The sequence below is a fragment of the Cucumis sativus genome, chromosome 3 (assembly GCF_000004075.3).
Source record: "Cucumis sativus cultivar 9930 chromosome 3, Cucumber_9930_V3, whole genome shotgun sequence".
In the NCBI taxonomy this organism is placed as follows: domain Eukaryota; kingdom Viridiplantae; phylum Streptophyta; class Magnoliopsida; order Cucurbitales; family Cucurbitaceae; genus Cucumis; species Cucumis sativus.
The window spans coordinates 36,898,957-36,911,092 of NC_026657.2; the positions used below are offsets into that span (position 1 = coordinate 36,898,957).

The 12,136-nt window shown below is 27.9% G+C and overlaps 1 protein-coding gene across 1 annotated transcript; it reads left to right on the top strand.

Moving 5' to 3' along the window:
- Positions 1 to 9,311: 9,311 nt before the first annotated feature.
- Positions 9,312 to 10,522, top strand: LOC101203667 (protein RADIALIS-like 3). Its single transcript, XM_004147819.3, has 2 exons — positions 9,312 to 9,727; positions 10,217 to 10,522. The coding sequence occupies exons 1-2, from the start codon at positions 9,468 to 9,470 to the stop codon at positions 10,239 to 10,241; spliced, it is 285 nt and encodes a 94-aa protein (XP_004147867.1). The 5' UTR covers positions 9,312 to 9,467; the 3' UTR covers positions 10,242 to 10,522.
- The last annotated feature ends 1,614 nt before the right edge of the window (positions 10,523 to 12,136 follow it).

Below are 12,136 nucleotides of genomic sequence, written 5' to 3' on the forward strand. Positions count from 1 at the left end.
AGTGTGAACAGTGAACACAAAGGATGAAATGACGTAGCAAACGAGAGCACTGTTGTATTAGATTAGTTTAGCAAAAGCACAAACAAGTAGAGAAGGAAGAGTTCTAGTGTGTGAAGGCACTATAATACTGTACGAGTGATTTCAATGTCACATCCACTAGAATGTGACGTGCTCAATGGATAATTAACGCCCTAAGTAATCTTATGTTCTTTTCTTAAAGAAAGTATATATATCTTAAAATACCTTATAGTTACAAGAGAAAATTGAAAGAATGTGTTTTTGCATCTATGTACTATAAATATTCATATTTAAAATGATATGATATGTCATGATTACCACGGATGGATGGAAAGTGAAAAATTTGAAGTTGCACATTACTAACAGCAATTAGCAAACACCTAGTTATGACATTTTTTTTAGCCTAGATAACAATATAAGATAGAGATATTTGAATTTTTGACGTTTTTAATTAAGAGTGTACATCTCTCATTTCAGGCATTTTAACTTTAACAATCAAACATCTATATATGTATACGTTTTTAATTAAGAGTATACATCTCATATTATAGCCATGATAGCTTTAACAGTTTATTGAGTTTACACATTTACAAGCTTTAAATCTATAATTGTGTGAAATAAACCATAAATATAACAAAATGTATCTATAAAATAAATTGAAATATTTATAGATATATAGAAAAATGTTATAGTCTATCATCAATAGATCATGATAGACTGTTATCTATGTATTGATAAACACAAATAGTAGTCTATCAAAATCTATCAATAATCGTGACATTTTGCTAGAATTGTAAAAGGTAATATTTGGGTACATCTTAGGTATCATCTATCTTTGTGCATCTCTCCATATAAGAGAAATATTAAAATATTTCAAAAATGAGAAAAAAAAAGAAAGTAAAATCTGCCACAACATCACAATAGTTTGTTTTTTTTGTTATAAATATATTTTATTATTATTATTCTTAAAGAAACCCAAAGAAGAACAAAATAAAAGGGAAGCTGAGGTGTTTCTCTTTACCACAAATGTTGGGCTAAATGTAAATTGATGGCTAACCCAACTTATTCATGGCTGATGAAGCCCACTTGTTTCACTTCACTTGCAATTTGTTTTGCTATTTGGGTAACAACCTAAATACCATCTTTCAACCCTTCCTTTGTCAATCAAAATATGATAAATAGGAAGATGTGTTTGGGTAAATATAACTATTAGATTTAATATAATTAAGTGTATATCAATATTTTAAAAATTTTATAAATATAACAAATTTGTTTAACATTAAAACACAGAAATCACACTTGAACTTCAAAGCTGAAGAAACCAAATTGAGATTCATTGACAGGGAAAAAAAATAATTACTGTCTAAATCTTCCAAATTAAGATTATGATTAACATAAAAAGAAAGTTAATTACAGCTTATAACTTTAGAAATCTTGTTTCGTATGTCATGCTTGAGGTTAACCTCTATTAGAAATGGTTATTCAAACCGTAAAAAGCATTTTGTTTTTTAAAATCGATTCAAACCGAAAATGGAATTCGACCCAATTTAAAAAAATTTGAGACCGAATCGAAAGGAAATCAACTATTGCATATTTATTTATATATTTTAAAAAGAACAAATCGAACTATTATTTATTTAAAGAATAAAACTGAATTTAAAACCAAACCAAATTATTATTTTTAATTTTTAAAAATACCAAAATCGAATTGAAACTAAACCCAATAATGTAATTTGAATGAATAAATTGGTTCGATTCAATTTGACCATTAAACATAATTGAACCGAACTGTTTTCACTCCTAAAATTCTAAACCAAAACAACTCAAGTGGGCAAAAATGTGAGATTTGTTCCGTAAGTTTGGAAAATGGAATGTTCATGAAATCAACCAAATGGAAAAATGGATTAAATTTTAACAATATTCCAATACTACAAATCACCAAATCCCTACAATCATAATAAATTAAATTAAAGGGTTTTTTCTTATACAAAATTACAAATATTTAATTCCAAAACACGTTGTTGAGAGATATTTTAGGAAAATCTAAGAACTATGAAAATCATACCAAATACCACTAACTTAAACTCATTTTGACAAAGATTTTCAATCTATAAGAAAATCTTTAATTCATATGTTTTATAGAAATTGAATTATATTTTTATTCTTTTGTAACAAGTTATATTGGTGTTGAAACTCCCTTTTAGTTTTTTAAATCTCTAAATAAATATTATATAAATGTGCACCCAATTGAATGGTTGAGAATAAGCAAAAGTAAAATAAAATAATGATGAAAAATAATTTGAAGAAGCACAATAATCAACAAGGAAAAAACTACAAACCTAAAAAAACCTTGAACCAAAAACTTTATATATGTGAAAATTTATTATAATCACACCCAACAATTCCCTCTTAATTCCAATTATAATAACACTCTCGTAAAAGTTTTGTATTAGACACCATTTATCTTAAGTCTTTCTCAAACTAAAAAATAGAAAAAGAAGAATGTAACTAGAGGTATTATATATAAACTTAAACTATTGTACTTGAGATTATTTGAAATCTTGCACTGTCACTTCTTTTAAATTTTTTAATGCAGGACAACTGCACTTCTAATATTTTATAAAAAATCTACAATAAACCATACTTTGGACAAGATATATATTTGAGAAATCTACTACATCCATGATCTTCAATGCCAATGATATATCTTAGCTCATATAATAATAATCAACTCCTCATAAAAAGTAGACCACTTGAAATGTCATCTTTTAAGACGATCTTGCGTTTTTCTTTCACATGTTAGTAAAGTTTGTTTGAGATCAATGACACAACTTCCACTACTTTGGTTGATCACCTAAAAAGTTCTCTCAGTTCTTTCGCCATTAACATATAATTTCCACCAAACACACCTTACATAATCAACAAGTCACGCTCATATGCATTAAAACACGACTAATATTATCGCATCCTTTGTCATGGTAAAATGGACATACTATTTGGATGCCCATTACAATCTTTCTTGAAAAAAAAAAAGAATTGCTATCTTCTATGAGGATGGAAATGACGCCAACATCTAACTTAGAGCCCTCAAACTAACCTACTACTCTCTTATGACAATTCGTATCTTGATGCAACCAAATTGTTCGCATCTCATTTTTCTTCTTTTTCTAATTGATAGCTATCAATGTTGAATCTTCTTCTAGTGAAGTAGATCCTTTAACTTTTTTGTTTTCTTTCTTTTAACAATTTTTTTTACTTGTAGTCCTGACAAAATCTAATATTTTATTCATATTAACGTCAAAATATGTTTAGTAATTTTCTTTCAAATATTTTTTACTAAAACTCAATGTTAATTTGAGGCATGTGGATCCTCACTATTGTCGATTATGCTCCCAAGTAAAATGAATACAATCCCGATAAGAGTAGATATAACAAACTTACAAGTGGGTATTGAATTTTTTAAAAAGTAAATTTATTGGCCATAATTTTATTCATTATTTTACTTCTATATAATATAAAAAAGTAAAAAAAAAAAAAAAAAAGATTTATCACAAAGTATTTTTTGAAGAAAAAGTTTCAAAGTTTCGTCAAAGTTGAAAGGTTCATTGAGAATCACATTTCCTTTGAGATAAACGATAAAGATTCGCATTTCACACAGTAAGTTATGTATAAATCACCTTTCTTCTCTCTCTCTCTAAACGACGCCGTTGGAGGAGTAAAATTCCGCACAGCGCCGCCGTCATTGAATCCGATGGAGAAATTAAAGGTTAGGTTGAAGAAAAATGAAGGGCGTAAAATTAAAGCTGAATATGAAAAATTGTTTATGGAGAAAGCGCTTGATTTTGAAGCACCGGAAAATTGAATCTGTCGGCCAGAAAGTCAGCGATTATTCTCGGGCATCGGAATCAGGCACAGAGGCGGCGGCCCCGCCAATTTGTAGCGGAAACAATCGGAGAGAGAAAGAGAGTAGGGAACGGTTTTGAAAAGGACGGGAAAAAGGCGATGATCGGAGAAAGAGAGAGAAATAAAAAATGAAAATATTCTTGTTTGAAGATTGTAGGATATGGCGATAAGGATTCTGAACATGAAATTTTGTTGAAGGAAAAAGGGATTGAATTCCACAATTGAATTTTCTGATTGGCCAACATTTTCAATCCAACTTTTAAATATTACTGTCAATTATGACAACACACAACAATTCTTGGAACAATACATGTTTATACTTTTTTGATTATACAACATCCCAGACTTCACAATTCCAAATTGCCCACTTTTCTTAATTCTAATAAGAACGCACGTACCGTTTTTTTTCATGAGACATATAATAATTAATTGTATCATGACAATATTTTAAAAAATTACAAAATATAGTTTCAAATAATAAACTTCATCTTTTAATTACTATATTTATAATTGTCACTTTTTTTATTTGTTTAAATCTCCTTTTTGTTAAATTTAAATAGTATATTAAAAGTAATGAAAATGTTTGAAACATAATTTTATAGTGTGACAAATATAAATAGTTGAACAATGAATGGATTTTTTTTTTTGTAAATATCGGACATGAAGTTTAAAATTAATATTGTAACGTCGTAGAAGTCGATATCATATCTTAGTGAGATGGATCATGAGAACATGAAAATAAGGTTAAGAAAAACTTAAAAGAATTAAAAGTCACTACTTATACCAACAATTAACATCTTTACTTGTAATGACTCAATTAGGAACTTCAAAGTTAAATGTGTTTAGCTTGTAACAATTCTACATTAGGATTCGTGTTGGTTAGTGAAGACACTTTTATTGATAAAATATTTTGGTCGTTTTTTATTTTTTAAATAAAAAATTAATCATTCGAAATAAAGAGACCAATATTTGAACAATTATAGAGAGATTTAATAGTAAACGAGAAGTGTAAAATTAATTGAAAAAAATTGTTGTGAAAGAGTATGAACGAATGTCGAAAATTCTAAGCTCTTAGCCTACTTTAATAAAGTATAGATATATGTAGGGAGACATATCTCAAATCATCTTGCAACAACAAAAAAAAACACAATTACCTTATTGTTAGTATGTGCATAAAAGTATTTTGTAATTGCAACCAAAAAGTTGGTGGGTTCGATATCGATCTATCCTAGTTTTTCTTTTCTTTCAAGTATTAACAATTGCAAGGTGGAGATAATTACCATTAACTAAATTCATTTACACTGTCCAAAGACGAGATTCAGATTTATTCTTCATATTAAAATTTACATCTCATTTAATTTTCATGGATTTTCAATTATTGCATTTTGACAATAAATGCAAACCATAATACAGGTTAGTTATGTGTTTCAATGTTGATCATGATCACTAATCACAAATGTAGTAAAATCACAAAATTACTTATTAAATTTTTTTTATATATAAACCCAATGTAACAATAAGATCTACCCAATAAAAATAATAATAGCATTAATTAGAGGAAACCCCAAAAGAACCTTGCATACCAATCTAGCTATGAGCTAGCAACCATCAAGTTCTATTATTTTTCAAAAAATAGGACGACGAGAATGAATTTGAGAAAATAGATGCTAGATATCCCCAACATAATATGTACAATCATATTAATCATGTGGTTAAAAATAAGTTAGACTTTTACTCTCTCAAAATAGTATAGGTAAGATCGTGAGTCTTTCGACATTTATCAAAGCTTTTTTCCACAAACGCATGGAATGAAGTTAGATACGAACTATATGTAAAACTATATTTTGAAGCTAAGATATATACTTGATTGTATCAAGTTGATGAAATTTTGTTTGAAAAAAATTATATTAATATTCTATTTCAAATTGGGATTTACAACGTTACTAGGACAGCAATGTGAAAACTCCTTTGTAAACCCCTACCTTAAGTTATGGATTTAGAGTCCCAAGGGGTACCCACATATTTTTTTTTAGAGGGTGAGAAGATTGATAAATGTGGAAATAAAAAAAAAGTGCATTCCAAGCAACATTTAACCACCATAGGTTGAAGTTCATATGTTTGTTGTAAGTACTAGTTATAATAATCACTAATTCTCCAAAGGTATTTGATAGTGTAAGATTCCTTATCAAAACCATCTGACAATCTATCTAATAAAGAATTTGGGTCACTTTGGTTTTTCCAATGTGGGATATATTCTCAACATGCCCTTTCAAAACGATGTCTTCTTTTGTGTTCACCAACCTTCATCATATCTCAATTTTGTTTTATTGGACTCAATAACCATACTATATTTGATAGTATGAAATTACATCTCAAAATCAACTGACAACGAGAGAATTAAGTAACTTCTTATAAAAAGTTCGAGTTCTCTTAATTATTTTCAATATGAAATTCTCAACATGTTCAAGCTTCTAATAGATTAACATTGACCAAAATTCAAGACAAGAAGAAGTGAGTTATGATTATAAAAGTTACTAATAGTCCATAAGCCACTCACATTAAACAAAAGAAAAAAAAACAAAAGAAAACGTCTTTAAGTGAAGTGGTGTGTTGTGAACAAAATTACTTATTAACTTCCTATCACGAGTCGATATTTAAAATCTATTCGTAACTAAATTGAGTTGATCAATCGAATAATAATCCATATACATTTTCTTTATATATTTTTGCATAGTTGTTAGAGGCTCATGTATATTTACAACAATAATACATTTTGTCTTTAATTATTGAAGATGTTAAGTAAGATAGCGCACTATAATATCAAAAGGAATTAACATTACTTTAGTAAATTTAAACAATTTTTCTTTTTGTATGTCACCGAATATTGATAATATGTTTTAAAATATCTTCAAGTGGACATAAAGAATTAAATTACACCTTTCTTTTGGAAGATAAAAACATGTTGAGAAGGGAATGGAATAATTAAACTTGCACTAATTTAATGGGTTTAGAGTTAAATATATATATAAATCCATTTGGGTTTTGTTTAATAAAAGAAATAAGATATGTTTTTATCCCCGTAGAAGAAACCAAAAAATACTCCTGAAATGGTGTATTCACGCATATACCCATTTTTTAAGTTAAAGAAAAGAAAAAAGAATAGCAAATTGCATGGGACAATCGAAGATTACGATAACATTATCTTGGTAATTAATATCCATAAAGAATGGTATTTGTTCTTTATGTTTTTTTCCCTTTTCTATGACGCAAATGGCATAACATTTGACTCTTTTTTCTTTTGCTATTCTCATCCCATCTTTGACTTGACACAATATGCCCACTCAACCACAGCAACAACAACAAAAGCTACCTCTCAAATTCACTAATCTCAACTTGACCCCTATAACAATTCAAACTATAAAAAAAAGAAATAAACATCTAAGCTTAAATTTAATCAAAATATGGACTGAAAAATTTAGCATGGTTGAGAGTGCTTCAATCTCGTTTACCTTTATGCTCTTTGTAGAAAGATGTAGGTAGAAAAAACATATGATATCAATAATTATAGTTAGTTGTTAAATGTAAATGTGTATGCTTCAACTTTCTTTTGTTTAAATCTCATATCATACATATATTTTTTTTTCCTTCATATAAAGCTCTTTCTCAATAAAGTTTTTTGATTTGTGTTACTGTCAATATATATTATAGTTCTTTACGAAAAATATCAATTCACACCTCTAAATATAGTGTTTAGTCAATTTAAACATTGAACTTTTGTAAGAGAATCATAAACTTCTCAATATTTCATGAAATGAGTCAATTAAAATTTTTATTTGAAGATTATCTATGCATCGTCGATTTTAATCGTTCGTTTTATTAATCCGACATTTAAAGAAGTCTACATTTGTACAAGAATTGAAAGTATAGTCAATTTGAAATTATAATTGGAATAAAAAAAATCTTAACGGATTCACTTATAACAATCAGAATAGTATTTAAAATAATTTTATGTTTAATGATGAATTTTAACCAAACGTTAGACATGTTCGTTTTAAGACTAATTTTAAAATTTTATTAAAAATTAATAAATAAATAGGAATGTAAAATATTTATAAGAGTATTTAATAAAAAGAAAAAAGAAATTAAGAGTATCTTTCCAATTCAATTATGACACATTTGAAATGTGGGGAAGAAAAAATGAGACTTGTAATTTTGGAAGTCTAAGTACTACAATACATATAAATATATGTTTCTTGGGGCAATGTGAAGTAACGTGGAAAGAGGGGAAAGTCAGGGTGACGGGGATCCTATTGTACAAAATTGTACGGAGCCGATAAACTTGACGGCTAAATTTAAGTAAACCAAAATAGTAATTTGAAAAACACACCAAAACAGAAAGGCACCGAAACCCAACTTTGGCCTTTTCCATTAACACATAATTGAGACTGCTCAAATATTGCACAACTTGCACTTTCCAGTTTCCAGTATCCACCCCGAATTTTAATTATGTGTAATTACAAATGTCTCATCTTATGCTTTTTCTTCAAGGATCTTTGCAAGTTCCAGAAGTATAAAAAATATTGTAGCTAGTTGGATAAAAAACTGTGAGAGGAAATTTGTTAGAATGATGATATATAATTAGTGTTTTTGTTGGTGTGGGGAAGCACTAAAAGGGCAGCAGTAGAACAGTATATATAATAAAAGTAATTGAAACTGATGGGTTTAATTTTTGTCTCCAAATATGGGAAACGTGAGGGCCCAATAAAGTTGCTCTTAAAATGCCATTCTTTTAGAAAAACTAAACTTTCTCTCGGTTAAACTTTTCAGGCGTGGAGTTGTGTCCCATGAAATTCACCTTTTGCTCTTGTTTTTTGTACCAAGAGCTTCCACTTCTGTAATTCTTAAATATTTTAAATCCATATTTTATTTATAATTCAATTTATGTTCAGATTATAAAATTAAATATTAAATTAATTTTAAACAATTAAATGCTTACAAAAATGACATATACTCAATTTTTGTCCTTTTTACTTTCAATAATTTTCAAATTAATCCTTTGCGTTGAAATTGAATAATAACAATAATTTTGATTAAAGAAAAAACTATTCTTACAAAATGAATCAAAATATGAAAAAACTTATAAGAATGTCTATTTGTAGATATTAATAGGTTTCTATAATGGATAAAAGCCTAATCATTTTTAACATTTGCGTAGTTAAAGGTGAGAAAATGGAATGAATTTTAAAATTAAACACAACTTACGCAAAAGCTGTAGTTTTTAACTTAAAATGTAAAACAAAATAATGACCAAAATATTGTTAAAATAAAGAATAAACAATAAAAGAGAGAGAGCGTGTTTTCCGTGGAAAGCAACAGGTAAAAGGCAAAGAAGGTCGAAGTCGAACCCACTTGCCCATAGAATTCGGTTTGTGTAATTGGAATTAGTATTTAAACCATCAGAAAATGGCAGCAAAAAAGGAAAAAAACAATCGAGCACTGATCTGGAAAAATTGATAGTGTGTACGAGGGGGAGTTGATTTGATAGGATGGGGTCTGGATCCAATTGGACGGCCAAACAGAACAAAGTGTTTGAAAATGCTTTAGCCATCTACGACAAAGACACGCCGGAGCGGTGGCAGAATCTGGCCAGAGCCGTCGGGGGCAAGACCGCGGAGGAAGTGAAACGACACTACGAAAGGTTGGTTGAAGATGTGAACAAGATCGAAACCGGCCAAGTTCCTTTCCCTAATTACAGAAGGTCCGTACCTGCCGCCCGAGGATTTTACTTTCTTGACCAAGAACAAAGGTAAGCTAAAACAAACCCCTCCCCATTTTCTTTTCTATTTTAAATTTTAATTTTGGGGTAATGTATTTCTAAAATCCGCTTTTAATTATAATTTGTTTTCTTGTTTTGAAAATAATAATAATAACAACAACAACGACAAAACTAAAACTTTTGCACTCAAAACTTTGTTCTATGTTTCCCAAATGTAGCCAAAAGTTTTAACTGAGTATTTCAAGGAAAAGCTACTAAGAAAGTATATTACTGATATCTAATTGAGTCTAAAAGGAGGAGACTTCATTTTCAACTTTGGTTATAGTTTCATTCATTCACCAGGATGGTTTGTTTTACCTTTCTACAAGATTTAATTAAGAGCGATGATTTTGATTAATTAATTAATTAAGTACAACAAACACATATACATATATATTAACTTAGAGGAAAGCATTAAATTAGTTAAAAATTGATATAAATTGTAATGTGATGTAATTCTGGTTTATGTGATTAATGCAGGATGAGGAGTCTGCAATTGAATTGAAGTAGGAATGTGGGAAGAGAGGAGTTCTACGTTTCTATCTCTCCATTAACTTTTTCTTCAGCTAAAACTTGAAATTTGCAAGCAACAAATATTTATGAAATATGAAGGCCAAATGTAGCTAAGGCAGTTTTAATTTTCTTCACCCATCTTCAATTGTAATTTCTAGTTTTTATCTTTTATCTTTTATCAACTGTCTCCAAATTGTTTTATATTAAATAAATACTACCTTTGGTATAGTTTAAAACACATCAAATTGGAGGAAAGGATCACGGTTGAGTTTACTATGTTCTTAAACTCCAAATAATATTAATTAATAAAAAAAAACTCCAACAAATAAGACTTTGTCTTATGTTATTATTATAATTGCAACATTGATTATTAGGTCCACCGTTCTAAAGGACTATTTATACCTTAACTTTTAGGAAAACTATCACAATTTAAATCTTAAATTTTTATAAATCTGTTAGTTTAAACTACGAGAATATATGATTTTTTTACTATGATTATATGATTTTTTCAATTTAATCATTTCATGAATATTATTCATGTAAATTAAAGATTTAATTTGATATATTGAAAAAGTTAAGAGTTTAAATTGATAGTACTTTTAAAGTTTAAGGGTATAAATTGATATTTGCTTGTAATTTTTTGATTTAATAAAGAAGGAACGAGATTACTCTAACCCACTATACTCGGGCGAGAGTACTCCAAAGAGAGTGTACTCAACCCTCTAATTTTGAAAATAAATTGAATAATGTCAAAATTAAAATAGGTAAAGTAGGTTGTTCGACCTTAGAGTGAATAAATTGAGTGACAATAATGATAAATTTTTGGTACACATTGTTTAGATTTGGTGTACGACCATTTAAATTTGGGTAGCCAAATCTAAACAAATTTTTTCAAGATTATTTGGTACGATCATTTAAATTTGACCTAGGATAGTTTATATGTAGCACATGATCGTTTACATTTGATCATTTAAATTAAGACAACAAAATCTAAATGATCTTTTTAAATATTTTTTGTATGATTGTTTAAATTAGGTTAGCCAAACCTCAACGTTTTTTTTTTCACAATCTTTTATATTTGACACACGATCTTAAAAAACTAAATAATACTTTTAAAAAAATAGCACGAACCAAATAACAATTTGAAAAAAATATTTAAAAAATTATCGAAGAAAGAAAAAGATACGATGAAAATGAAAAAAAATTACAAAAAAAGTGAAAAAGACGGTGAGAAGGAAAAAAAAATTGCAGATGAAAGAATATGAAAAGGAAGGTCAAATGAAAATATTTAAAAAAATTGGAGAAGAAGAGAAAAAGGGGTGGAAAGAAAAAATATGACATAACACAAAAAGAAAAAAACGATGATAAATAAGGGAAACCGCGATTTTTTTTGAAAAAATGATGAATTGTATGGACTTTTTCACCTGGTGACACTAAATATTTTTTGCATTTCCTCTATTTATGAAAGTTAATTGTATTTAACAAATGTCTTTATTTTTCATAAGATTTAGTAAATTTTATAGATGAATTTGACCTTATCATTCATTTAAAATAAAAAAATATATATGAAAATTGATATATTTTGGACTGCATTTATTATGGATATTAAAATTAACATATTTATACCACTAATTATTTCATATTTTTCTTTTTATTTAATTTATGAGTGATACTAACTAATTAGGGTATATATGACATACAATTAGGAAAGTTGTATTTGAATTTAATTAACAAATATATTATCTACGATATTTCAACTAAACTCTCTCTCCGTTCATTTTTTCTTCTTTTGGTCAAATGTCGTATTTCTTTGTTGTTAATCTCCTTCATGTTTTTCGGTGAGTTCATACTTTTTGCGTCTTCTATATCCTACCCAATTATCATTCT

What these genes read in the sequence shown, in the direction of transcription:
- LOC101203667 (XM_004147819.3), top strand. Translation starts at nt 9,468, where the DNA reads ATGGGGTCTGGATCCAATTGGACGGCCAAACAGAACAAAGTGTTTGAA. An exon ending in TTTCTTGACCAAGAACAAAG is followed by an intron (nt 9,728 to 10,216) that starts GTAAGCTAAAAC and finishes TGATTAATGCAG; the next exon opens with GATGAGGAGTCTGCAATTGA.